This window comes from Buceros rhinoceros, unplaced genomic scaffold (genome assembly GCF_000710305.1).
Source record: "Buceros rhinoceros silvestris isolate BGI_N320 unplaced genomic scaffold, ASM71030v1 scaffold39146, whole genome shotgun sequence".
Classification (NCBI taxonomy): Eukaryota; Metazoa; Chordata; class Aves; order Bucerotiformes; family Bucerotidae; genus Buceros; species Buceros rhinoceros.
Genome location: NW_010416425.1, coordinates 18,539 through 32,353, shown reverse-complemented (window position 1 = coordinate 32,353; position 13,815 = coordinate 18,539). Strand labels below are relative to the sequence as shown.

Genomic DNA, 13,815 nt, shown 5'->3' with positions numbered 1-13,815 from the left:
AGAGAAAGCTTGGGTACTACCACTACCCATGGGTAGTGGGCATTTGAGAATCAAAAGTTAAAATTTAAGAGGAAATTAGACCTTCAGCATCACATATACTAGAAATGATGAGAAATTCAAACATTAATTTCTCTGTAATTTGAGCTGAAGTTAATTTTAGCAGGTAGTCAAAATATCAGCACAGCCCAAAGTAGTAGTCAAGTACACGGAGCACTGCTCATGTTTAAGGTGTCTCTGGCCACCCCTTGTGCTAGCTCAGAGAAGAAGAAAAGGAAATTCATGCAAGAGAAAGGGAGAAAACAGGCAGGAGGCGGCAGCAGCATCAGTCAGGCTCCCCGACCAGCCCCCGGAGTCCGTGAGGCTGCAGGCGGAGTCCGTGAGGCTGCAGGGGCTGCCCTGTGGCAGGCAGCGTGGGGAATAGCCCGGAGATGCGAGGCTGCCTTTGAGCGGAACAAGCATTCCTTCAGGAGAGGAGGATGACCTCTGTGGTGGGGAACACGGGCCTCGGGCTGGGTAGCAGAAGGCCGTGGGCTGTATCAGCTTCACCAAAAACACTGTAAAAATTCCAGGTACCGCCCATCACTCAATACAGCGGCTGTAGTTTACAACACACAGACATTGAAAGATACCAACCCCCAACTAATTAGCTCCTTTGGCACGTTTTTGCTAGATACTGTAACACAGACCGGCATTTCCTACAGAAGCGTACAGCTGTAGCAGGCTTTCGGAGAGCCTGCCTTTGCAGCATCGCTGACCGATGCCACAGCTGAGCAGTATGGTTTGGTCGTGGGATCAGACTCACCCTTTCGTCGTCACAGAGGAGTAGCGATTATGCCTCCTTGGAGTAATAAAAACTGCTCTGTCTTGACCAAACAGGGCTTTATCCTTTGGAAGGACACTCGGGGCTTCCCGGAGGTTTGGCTGGCTGAAAGCAGCCCTAATATGCTGTCGGCCGAAGCTGCAGCAAAGCCTTCTGTGTGCTCCTTGCAGGCTCAGTGCTCACAATGTCGTTTCCTGGCAGAGGGGAAACAGCAGTAGTTGCTCTGTGTTGTCTCAGCTTTGCAGAAGAAATCCTCGAAGACGACGCAGGCCCCGGAACAAATCCAGTCTGTATGCAATTAGAGAAATGCAGTGCCAAATAACTGAAGATGAGTCCAAGCTAAATCTATCATAGTTTAAATCTATGTTTCATCTTTAGCTTTGTCTTGAATGTTTGATTTTTCCTTTTTGACACAGTAGTAATGTGGGGTGGGGTTGAGCTCTCCATGAATATATGTAAATAATATTCATCAGATACAGATTTGAATAGTGTCTTTTCTTCAGAAACAAAATGGGGTTCTCATTATTGTTACCAAATACATCTGTCACACTATTACCTGGCAGCTTCAACTCATGAGAAATGCTCTTCATTTCTCCCTCTTTAAAGTCATGCAAATACTGGCATCTCTGCAGGTAGATCAGAGGTTCTTTGTTCAGCTACAGGAAAGTGTTCTCAACGTTCAAAAAGCAAACCACCATATACTGAAAAATAAATTAACACCAAAGCAAAGCAGCAACTCACAAGCGTATTGTGACTGGGGCAGGTGGTTGTACTTCTCTTCATGGTCTGTGGCAGAAAGGGAACAGGAGTTGGCTTCAGCAAATTCCCTCAGCCCCGTGACAGTGCTGGTTGTGTACTTGGTGGAAGTAACCTCATTAAAAGGTGTTGTTTTGACCACTTTGTAGAAGTGGAAGGCAAATGATCGGTTCATCTGCCACAAGTTACTGCAGACTGACTCAGACTTTGTAAATTAAGACAACTGCCACATTCACGCCAGCCTGTTCCCTTCCCTTGCACTGCTGGGAGCGCTGGTGCCCGCAGCGCAGCTCAGGGCGTCCAGGGAAGGTGGGAGCTCAGCGCTGCCAGCCAGTATTGCTTTGTTCAGACTGAAGGAAACTGCTGTAGCCACTTCACGAAAGTAACATTTACAGACATTTTCACCTGAAGTGAGCATGGATCTTTGCAGTGCTCGGGTGTACTGCTCATGCAGGCACATAAACTGCTCTGTGGCATTCCGGTGCTGCCTCTGGAACAAGTTAGGCTGGTGATGAAGCTGATTACTGCTATAGCAGCTTAATCATAATCTCAAATTTTATTCATAGAAGGAAGTTCCCCCCCACCCACTCCCACTTCTCCTTTTGATCTTCCTCCCTTAATTTTTTACTCCACCTGGGACAGCTACACAGTCACAAAGAAGCAGTAACATCAAATACATGTATAAGCGTTGCTGTCTCTCCTGATCTCATTTTTTTCTCAGTCTCGCTTTCCACTTTCTAATCACCAATTTTTTTCTTTCTTTTTTGCTTTTTATTCTCTCCCCATACCATTATTTCTTCCGTGTATTTTAACTCTTCTCCTAACCTACTCACTCTTTTCTCCCAAATACTTAAGGTGCTCTCGTGAGGGTCAGCATCTCATCCGCACTCTCCCCGCCTCCCCGCAATACAAGATGCATTTTCCAGTTCCCTCTGCCCTGTGTTGGAACTGTTTAACAGCCACTCTCAACCCGTCACCAGAGCTTGTCCAGGCAAGACCCACATTTATGCATTCTGCTGTTCTGCCCGGCTGTTTCAGTCAACTTTTTGTATTCGTCCTGGTGACTATTTTAATTGGCATCTCCTTAGTCCCCTGAAGCCAGTATGCAGTGGCACTACGTATTTTTTTTAATAAAAATGCACTATGAATATCTAAGGTTGTCCTGTATAAGGTTGTGTCACCACAAAGGTGACAAAAGGATGCAGAAATCATTATGTCTGTTTTTCCTCCTCTGTCCCTCTCTGTCTTCTGTCTTTTCAGACTTCTCTGAACTGACTTTCATAACTGAAACTTCCAGCTGCCCTGTGTAAAGCCTACTTTGAAGACGACCCCTGTGCCTTTCTCTGGGTCGGCAGCCAGAAGGTGACCCTGCAGCTAATTCGGGGGGAACCAAGAACTTCACCTCCATGACAAGTATGACTGAATAGCAGAGACCACTAAGTCATCCACTTTCTGCCAATAAACAACAAAATGCACTCTTGCCCCAGGGAGACCACCACCCGCCACTGCCAAAACTGTTTAAGCAACCCTGTGCTTTTCTGTGGAAGGGAAGTGAGGAGCAGGCGCTCGACTGCGCAGAACAGGAAGCAGAGGGCACCAGGGTGTGTGTAGTAGTGTGCAGTGATGTCATCTGCTTCCCGGCATCTGCATCGTCCCCAGCGGGCTGCAGTGGGTCTGTTCTCCCTGCACAGAGGAGACTAACGCCTTCACACTCTGCCGTGACCTCAGCACTTAAGGAGCACAGTGCTCTCTAACCACTGTAACTAAGTATTTTTTATACCTTAAATTCCAAGCTGGTTGTGTGGTAACATATAGCTTCACAATGCCTGGCCATTTAAGAAGCCCAACAACACAATATTAAGTAATAATTACATGGGAGAAAAATTCCTTTTTGAAACATATTACCGAAGAAGTTCCTTTAGAAAAGAAAAAGTAACATGCCGTAGCTCTTTCTCTTTTATGTACCTTCTCATTCCACAAGAGGCACTCAGTGAAAAGTCCGGCTTCTTTTTTTGCCAGGATTCTTTTATAATCTTACCACTGCCAGACTACGAAAGGATCCGGTTCTGTTCTTCACTGCACCAGAGCTTTCTGCATCCAGATACTCCTCCACAGTGACACTGGCAACAATCACGCTGAGCGTTCAACAGCAGCACAGGAACAAGGCAGACACCTCGCTGCTGTCAGTGCTGAGGACGTAATCCCAAGGCAAAAAGAAAACCCTGTGTAAATACAAATGGGCAAAACTGATAAAACACTAGGGGTTTTTTTCTCCCAGAAGCAGAGTGTGGAAGTGCTAGAAATGAACTTGCAACTGCATTGAGCCTCACAAACCTCTCTTTTTTAGCCTGGACACAGAGCTGTTAAAAATCAAGATCCCATTACTTAACCTTTCTCTGAAGTCACTTTTAAACAAACGTGCAGCTTCAGGAGAAAAGGTGCAGACCAAGTGTGATGTGCAGTGGCTCGTTAGAGGGATCAGGCTGTATTCTGAAGCAGCTTTTGAGTCCGTGGTTTTTGGAGCAATTTTCAGTTTGCCAGATGTTTGTCTCAAAGACACAAAGTCTGGAAAAGTAAGTAAGTAGGTGTTCATTATTTCTGGGTACATACAGAGTGGCACCGGTGTTTGTATTGTGGGAGGAGAGGTCTGTTTTTTAAATTGCCAAATTTTTAGATGACATCAAATGCTTCAGTTAGTGGCACTGCCATTAAATGGTCAGAGAAGACACCTACTCCCTTTCACAATTTCGAAAAGGCAGTAGGAGATAATATACAATATTGCTTAGGGAGTCAATTCCCTCCACCTGTCAGAAGGGGAAGTGAGCTCTGAACAAAGACGTGACAAACATACACTCACGGAAAATGCTTTAGTCAGTGTGTTAGCTTTTTTTTAATTATCTTAAGCTAGTTTGAAGAAAACAGCAACCGGTTACCATGCGGGCTAGTAGGGCTGGAGCCTCGTCCTGGAGGTGACCAACTCCCACTAGGTCATTTGAACAGTTTATGAAGTTTCTCCATGATTCCCTCACCTCCCACTTTTACAAATACAGTACCTGGAAGTCCAGAAATCTAACACAGAACTTTGGTACTGTCTGGTTTAGGTGAAAATGCATTTTCTTTAGCCATTTTCCCATTGTGAAACTTTCTATTTTGAGCCATAAAGTGTATTCTAAAGGTGTTTTAACTGAAAGGGAAAACTCATGCCATTTTATTATTTTGTAGATTTAGGAAAGATCGTGGAAATAAAACAAATCTATGGGAGTTATCTATCGTAGTATTCTCTGAAACAGCTGTCTACACTGGAAAACTAGAAGCAGAGACTTCCAGAAATCACAGGATAATTAATTCTCAGCTCTTTCCTATCCATCAGCAGCAGACTTTTTTTTGTTCAACTCTAGGAAGATTATAAACGCTGAGTTAGTCTGAGCTATCTGAGCAATAATTTGGGTTTCAAATGAGAACCGTCACAGTTGAAAGCTTTAAGCTCTGCTTGCTTGGCAACGTCCCACTCTATTTTCAGAATTATGTTGTCAGAACTGTTTACAATCCTGAGCAGATTACTGACTCAGAGAGTGCAAATCCACAGAGCTCTCCAGAAAGTAGATTTCACACACATTGAAATAAACATAATTACTTCAGATTTATTTCAAGCTAAACAAGAAAATTCGCTTGGCCCAAGAAAAGATACGCTATCAGCAGCAGCACTGGCAGACACAGGCAGGGAGAATAGCACTTCCAAGCTGCTCCGCTGCCTGAGGCCCTGCTATTCCATGCGAATAACTAGAGTTTTCCCTTTACTCTAGGTGCTGTCATTTATCATCTTTATCTGCTATATCGCATCTGTACCTACCGCTTTCATGATGGCAGCACTCCTAGAGTTTCTGCTGGCACTGTTTCTTTTTTTTGCTTATGCCTCCAAACTTAATGAGAAGTTTAAAGGACTCTACTGGCCTTTGATGGTAAGTGAAGTGTGCAATATAAAAACACACATTTAATTGTGCAGTATAACACAAGTTAAACGGACTATACAGGCGTTTAGGCTGTTGACAACTTTACCCCCTTATGAGAGACTTGTTCATATTGCCTCTCATTCAGAAGGTCCCAAAGCACTCTTTAAACTGTGCTGTGAGCTGTAGCTTTCTTGGTGCTGGCAGAAAGCGTGGTTTTATTAAAGCACAGAGTTTATGCCTGATGCCAGGCAAATGGCTTAGAGGTGGATCTTCAGAAGCAGGCAACCTCTGTCTGTCTGACCACTGCTGGGGACTCTAATATTGCCACCCTTACAAACGGGAAGACTGAGGCATGCTCTAAGGTAATTCATATGCCTTCCTGAAGTGTTTTAGAATTCTCAGGTAGGCGCTGTTGAGATGCAGAACCATACGCACGTGCAGACAAACTGACAGCTCCTTTTGAGAAGGGCAGAAGCCCTGCAGCTCTTGCCAGCAGATGCTCAGTCTCGGGAAGGAAAGGCGAGGACTGACTGCGCACTGACCACAGGATGGCTCTGTTGTTTCAAAGATACATTGAAAGGGAGCAATGTCTAGCAGTACAAAGACTGCAAAAACATTCCTAATCTAATCGATCTGGACTCTCTCACGGTACAGCCCAGCAACCATTCGTCAGCGTGAGATTTGAATTGCAGCTCTCAGAGTATAAGAGTAACGTTAGCAAGGCCGTTGGATAAGACAATAGCAGTGACTTTGACTATGACAGTGTCATGGTTTTCAGCTGGTAATCTCAGCTCCATCGTTTTCCCATTTTCTATATGCAAGTGATTCCAGAACTAAGACCAAAAAAAAAAAAGCACTGGTGTTATTACATCCATTACCATAACAGACTCCAGCCGCAGAATGCAGATAACTGACCTTGTCGTGACTTCAGGAGAGTCAGTTTTCTGTACGGTTTGTGTATCTTACTCATCCAAGATCGAATGGTGAACAGAGGTCAAGATACCATTATCCCAGCTCACACGATTTACACATGCCCTGGCAATTACAGCTTTTTGTTTAAGACTCAGTTCAGAGACACTGTCGCTCCAGCACATCACTGCTCGTACTACAGGGCATGGCAGAGCTACAGCCTCAGACACAGAAGCAGGTATTTTGATTTTAGCAGCGGGTGCATTCACTTCAGGCTGGCCGTTGGACTTACAAGTCTACACACTAAAGAGAAACCACAGTTTTAAGAACTACAAGTGTTTAGTTCCTAAATGAGGGCTTCCTACAGACAGGCCTGCTTCGGTAGAGAACCCAGCAGACGCCTGTTCCCCGCAGGAAATGGTATGCTCCCCCAGAGCCTGGGGTGCCGCAGGAGTTCGGCTTAAAGATGAGACTTTTTAAGGCATTTGAAATGATTCTTCCGGGAGAGCCCTTGCTGCACGCCAGGTTAAGCATCACAAAAAGGTAGCCCTGCTCAGCCTCAAGAAAGGCCTGCCTTGTTAAAAGTAGCATCTTAAAAATAGAATTTATACCAGCATCTTGTAAGAGCAGAAGCTTATGCCAAGATTCCAGTCATCTGTCATTTAAAAGTATTTCCCAGATGAGCAATTCATCTGCCACAAACTACCAGGCTGTGGTCAGACTCCAGCATCGGGGAATTCCACTGACACAACAACAGAGGTTTTCAGTGGTCATTTCTGAAATAATTTTTAGAGGAGTTCATATGGTGGAATTACATGACCAATCTGAGAACGCAACATTGCTTATTTTACAGGATTTCTTGCGGTGTGTCACTGCTGCCATTATTTACTTTGCCATTTCAATTGCTGCTGTCTCAAAATACAGTGACGGAGCATCTAAAGCAGCAGGAGTAAGTAGACATGAGCTTTTCACTTAAGTATTTTGATGAATTGTGTATGGACATGCTTTAGAAACGATTCAATTTTGACCTCATTGCAAGTAGCAGAAGTTTCTTCAATTAATTGAGAATTAGATTTGCCTAAAGCAAGGAAGAAATGTTAAGTTTAGAAAACCAGGTTTTGAATCAGAGAATAGTTTTTCCATCCTAACAAACAGTGCTGCTCAGTGGTAACTGCACTGCTTAGGGAAGGCACCTATTCTGCTTTTTAATTTCACCAGCCATACAGGGAAGATAAGCTTCTCTGCTCCTGTAAAGAACATCAAGATCCATGAATGGGGAAATAGTAATAATAATAAATCAGACCTGTAACTTCCAAGGACAGTCTAAATTAAGAAATTTCAACCTCCTGCCTCTACTGCTTAATTTTACGTGGATGAGTTGAAACAAGAGCAGTGTCACTTTACTTTCCAGTTTACGGACTGCCCATGAGAGAGCCTTTGTCGTCAGCATTTTGTGTTCAGAAATGAGATACAGCCTCTCCATCTGCAGCGTGACTCTCAGCATCAATAATATATGCAACATAAATAAAGTCTGCATAATAATTTTTAAAGACAGGGAAGAACAATACCCAGTGGTGTTAGCCAGCAACCCCCACCAAACCATCCCAAGTCATGCACTATTTCAAAACTAAGACGCTGTTTTAAGCTTTGACGCTGCGTTTAGACACGGAGCAATGCAACACAGCATTTACCCTGGCTGCAGAGTGAACGCCAGCCTGTTCTTGCCACGCTGCTGCTGCTGCTTTGACACCGAATAGGTAACTCCAGAATCATTTTCTCCCTATCTAGTTCACTCTGCAGTAGACATGTACCCTTGCAAACCAGTAAATAATAATTTCCAGAGAAATCGAGGCGATTTCTTGATGGCAAAGAGATGCCCTGGGATGGTGGAGGTGCAGGTTTTGTTCTCCCGTAGCTCCTGGCACAGGGAAATGCTGCTGCTCAGAATGTCCCCAGAGCCAGAGAGGAATGTAGCCTGGGGCAGGGCTAAGGACACACCTGATAGAGCAACTGCAGGGCTCCCGAATTACCTGTAATTTAGTTGATGCCAGTGGGTCATGAGACATTTCCCTCACCTGTCGGTTTAGAAAGGCACAGGCCAAAACAAACGAACAAACAAAAAAATCAAACCCAACGTTTCATTAAGAAATTTCCTCGTGTCAGTCAGGCTCATTTGGGTTTGTCAGTGATGGACGTGACGTGTTGTTATTAATCTGCTATTGTAGGTGTTTGGGTTTATCGCCACCATAGTGTACGCCATTGATTTCTACATAACCTTCAACGACCTGGTAACTTTCCTCAAGCAAGGCAGTTCCGATTCCCCGGAAGGGCGCAAGTCGGAAGGTAGGTAAAATTCCCCAGTTTGGTTATACGAGCACGTAACATGAGATTTTCTTCTCCATTTCACCCTTCTCAGGGGAGCAAGAGCGCTCTCTAAGTAAGAACAGTTTCTATTCTTGGCCACAACTATGCTGAATTATGAAGCTGCTTAGTCTTAAAATACAACAATTGGCATTTCGGTGATTTAGAAAGGTAACTTGCAAATCAGGAAGGTGACGTTTCTCAGTTTCGTGCCATCTAACTTTGAAATGTCCCAAATCCAATTATAAAAATTACTGTGCAGCACAGATTTTTTTCCATCAAAATTACTTGAAAACAAACTTTTGCCTTTTTTTTTAATATAACTTAATAATTAACATCCATTAGTCCACAGTCTTTTATGTCCAGTAGTGCTTTTCTCTTTATCATGATTACCTCTTATTCAGGGTCAAGCTCTGACCATCTGTGGGCAAATGGCCTTGAAATCCAGGGGCAACATTGCATAAAATTCACAAGATTGTTACCAAATTTCTTTCTAATGTAGGAGCTACAGTCTACCTCAAATCAGACAGATCCACTGAGACAAGGATAAAAGAGGGACGTGCTGTGGGGAGTTCAAGCCCATCTGAAGTCAAGTCAGGGCACAGCTATTTTGGAGTACCCGGGCGCCCAAATCAGGCATCATGCCCCTGCGATACTACTCATTGCACCCTCACAGATGAAAAAGACTGTTCCATGCTTAAAAACAAATTAAAAAAACCCCAACCCCAACACCCCCCCCCCAAACCCAAAACCCACAAAGCCCATGAAAAACCAAACACCCAAGGTGTGTACCACATACCTTCTAGGATCCTGTAACGCTAACAGTCTTTTCTGGGTATTTTAGTAAGACTGCTCAGTGTTCTGCAAGCTTTAGGCCAAAAAGAGAGACAAAGAAAATAAAGGAGCAGATCACAGGAAGCAGACTGTCAGGACTAAAATCTGTTTATCCCCAAACTGCAGTGACCTCAGAGGAAGATCAGGTGACAAGGGTACAAAATCAGGCTAAGGACTAGATGTAATTTCTGTTGAGATGGTTAGAGAAATAGACAGACTTACAAACCTGCAGCTGATGATTTGACCGTGCGGGAAGGGCTCTGCCTGCAGCGCTGTTCCTCCAGGACCAAACTCACATTCACACTGGGGCTCTCAACTGCTGAGGCCAGAAATCTGCTACCTTGCAAGCAGAGTCTCGAGCTTGGGTAAGATGTTCCTCTGTAAGCCTGTCGGGATTGCATAACCTCTCAAAGCTGCTGGCTTTCAGCTACGTTTAACTGGCGGTGCCTAACTGGGACCACGGCAAACAGAAATCTTCTAGTACAGGAAGCGTGTCTTCAGCAGACTTCCTGCTGGTGGGCTTGCTAACAATACTATCGCTGCACCTTCTTTCGTCTGAACCATTAGCTACATTGTAGGGGTCTAAGTGCTCCCAGCAGCATCTCTCAGGTCCTTTGAAATGCCAGTTAAAGCTCCATCACATTAGTAAGAACTGTAATTTTACAAGCCTTCTCCTCAATACGCCGTGTTCCTTTGAAGCAGGCACCTGCCAAAGAGCAGCATCTATCTCCCAGCTAGAGCTAAAGCTGACATGGAGGTTTCCAGGTTTCCTTTTTCACTATTGTTCCTTGTTTTAAATTTCAGATGAGGACTCTGACTCTGACTCAGACTGAAGAACCAAACACCAAACAAGTGTGAAGGGAAGATGATCAAGCACTCTCCTCTTTGCTGAATGCACTGCCAGTTGACACATCTCCCTCATCCTCCTTCCACCTCACTGTTCATAGACTCACCAAAGCAGAGACAGGGCAGCCGCGTGGAAAAGGAGACAGTTCCCAGTGCCATTAGACTCTCCTTCAGAACTATGGATTTTCCAGTAGTTCAGCCTGCCACGGAGGTCTGTATCCAGACAACGCGTCTCAGTCCTCCGTTGCCTCTCCTTACTCAGCACTACAGTGCCCGAGTAAACAGAAACATAGTATTTTAGCCATACTTTAAGCAAAGCTTTTAATATCCTTTAATTCCAAATCTTTAACATATATAGCTTTTATACTTCTTGCTGTGCCAAAGAAGAGAGGCTCAGAATGCCTCTACTTTTGTATTTTTCTGGATTAACTAACAGTATTTCTTTATCTGAAGTCTGAAGGTTCCACTATCTCAAGCACTGGAGATACAGGTTATAGTTAAGGTGTTGGTTTCAATACATTTATATCTACTGCCTATCCGCGACAAGTGACACCTGGAATCTGCAGGAAGAACAAACCTCAAGGTATAATTGTGCCACAGGGTAGCTGCCACATCAAACATCCAGTATCACTTTAAGCTGCTTGGATGGGATCACATCCCATCTTCTGCCATTTCACCACAGTTATGAGGTAGAACAGGTGATGCATCATCTTAGCAGCCCCCTCCCTGCCGTCTGAACGAAGACCCTGCATGTGTTTGCACATGCAGGTCAGGAAGGCGTGCCAGATACCCTGGAACAGCATCTGCCTGTTGAAGCCTGCAAGTATTTTTGCACAAGATGTCACTGTCTCATGCTGTGTTGCAAACACTGGTCCTCCCATGAGAAGTAGCGCTGGACTTCTGTCCACTGTGTTTGCAAAACAGACAACTGCAACACTCAGGATCCCTGGGCCCGAGGAGGGCAATACATCCTTCCCACTGTGAAAAGGCAAAAAACCCCAACCTACACCAAACTAAAGAATGTCTGCAATGAAATTCATTTTCCCAGACCAGTTTTTTTGGGGGGGCGTGGGGGTGTGTATGTTTTTTTGTTTGCTTTGCTGGTTGGTTTGGGAGGTTTTTTTTCCCTCCTGGAAGGACAGGATTTACATCATGCCCTAATATTTTGGGGGAAAAGCCTTCTGAATTTCCGAGGTGTTTTCATGAGTAGCACAACCTACCTTGAAATATTTGTGTCCACCTGTAAACACGTACTGCTTGGAAGAAGCACAGCACGCTCCTCACACGTGGCATCAGCTAGGACTGTTTCAAAGAATCCTGTACACATTTAAAAAAAAATTAATACAGTAGCAGAACAGGTGGCCTTATCAAAAAGTAATTAAAATGAGAGCAGATGGTACTAACAGCGTAAATGAAAAACGGGCAAAACAATAAAGGCAGATTTCCTTTGGAATAAAATTAGCGCTTGGCTTCCAGTTCCCTGCCAGCAGCTGGCTGCCAGCAGGCAGAAACACGGTACCTCACGGCGGGCAGGTGCTTGGGAAGGCGCTGGCCAGATTCAGAGCTGTCCAACAGGCAGCTCCTACGTCTCCTGTTTCCAGGCCACCGAGGGAATAAAAGCAAAACAAATGGTTGCATCTAAGTGGGACAAACCACCTTTGCTTTTATGAGAAAGACCTCTTTGGACCTTCTCCTGTATGAAATTCCACGCTTCTTTCTTCTACGTTGTTATATTTTATTGGCATGCACTGTGACATCAGGGGACCCGGGCTCATTTTTATATTCAATTGTTTTGTATTTCTCTTCTTTTTAACTAAACAACTCTCTGCATGTGTACGGCTGGAAACTAGTACCTGCTCAATATTTAGAAACCATGCTGGATTAAACCTCTTTTAATAGAAGTGTTGGGTGTCTTTACTATTGTACGAACTGGTTGTACTGCCTTGCTTCTGGCCGATAACCGTGTTGCCAGAAACTCCGCTAGGCAGGATGCCGCGTGCTGGGGAGGCAGTCGACAGCACCAAGCCAGCACTGGAGACCACTCACTTGTGCTTATTCGTGACGCGGGGAGAAACTTCATCTTTATTGCATAAGCATGGAAGAATTTAACCGAGAATTAGTTTTAGCATATTTAGTACACAGTGGAGATACAGTGAACAACAACTCCCTTTGGGTTCACCCTTCACAGACCTACAATGTCCGTGATAGTACCTAAAATCTGCTATGGGTTTCTAGTAATTTTTTCACATTAGAATACTCCTAAAATCAACAGAAGAGGTAAACAGAATTGCTTCTTAATTGCTTCAGGAGTGCTTTAGCAAGCACGCAGTGAACTGCCTGCCCAGAGAACTTCATTATTAACATTCAGGTATTCCATGATTTCATTTATTTCTAAGCAGCTTGCTCCCAGGGTCAAGCACTTGTGTCAGATCCCATCCTTTTATTTAAAAAGATCTGTTCCCATGACTGAAATAAAATACACTTCTGTATTTTATGAATATAATTTCAGAAAAGATAATTCAATTAAAAATAAAGTCAATTCCCATTTGCAGGGTGGGGGCCGATTCAGTCTTTTGCTCATCTCCTGCCACCAATATTGCAAAAAGCTCAAGAGTCGGGTGTAGGGTAGAGGAAAAGTCTGCTTGGGATTTTTGGCTTTTGTTTGCTTTTTTTTCCTCAACTGCCAAGATCAAAATAGTCGGAACACTGGTTTCTCTGCAATTCAGGATTTGCAACACCACCGTAATGCTACACCTGCAGCATGGAGGCCCTGCTGAAGTTGTTATTTCAATGCACCAGCAGGGTCATAACCAAACGTCTCTCTTCCATCACATTCTCATTCAAACAGGAGCCGTTTCCAAGCGCCATACAGGCCCGTACCAAACCCCTATCGACCTTCATCGCAGTGCAGCTATTCCCATCGAGAATTCCGGTGCCTGTTGAACAGCACTCGGCAGCAGACAAACCTCGGGAGGGATGAGAGTTTCCCACACCGAGCGTGGACCTAATCTAGGTAGGAATAATGCAAGAAGCCCTTACGACTGAAACGCTGTGAATCAAAGCTGCTAACAGGAAGGAAAAGTGATCCGATGGCACCACAGATGAACAACTTCATATAGCTCTTGCACTGTTGGAAGGTTTCCCTCCCTCCCTCCCTTCTCCTACCTTCTATCAAAGAGCTTTTATTCTTACCTGTGAAAGGCTTGCTCAGTCTTCTGCGGTCATTTTGGACAAGTGATGTTATGGAATTCAAAAGACCTTTCCAAGCAGACTTTTTAGTTCTGACTGAAGAAAGAGGCTCAGCTGTCCTTTTCACACTCTGTCCATTGCTCCACTTAA

General features: G+C 44.4%; 1 protein-coding gene across 1 annotated transcript; it reads left to right on the top strand.

The window, feature by feature from the left end:
- Positions 1-3,595: 3,595 nt before the first annotated feature.
- On the top strand, positions 3,596-10,463 carry LOC104494900 (the record flags this gene model as incomplete). The annotated part of the gene is made up of 6 exons (XM_010137798.1): positions 3,596-3,773; positions 3,924-4,149; positions 5,380-5,535; positions 7,289-7,384; positions 8,661-8,778; positions 10,435-10,463. Coding segments are annotated over 6 exons (803 nt in total), but the record flags the coding sequence as incomplete, so codon positions are not given.
- Positions 10,464-13,815: the final 3,352 nt, after the last annotated feature.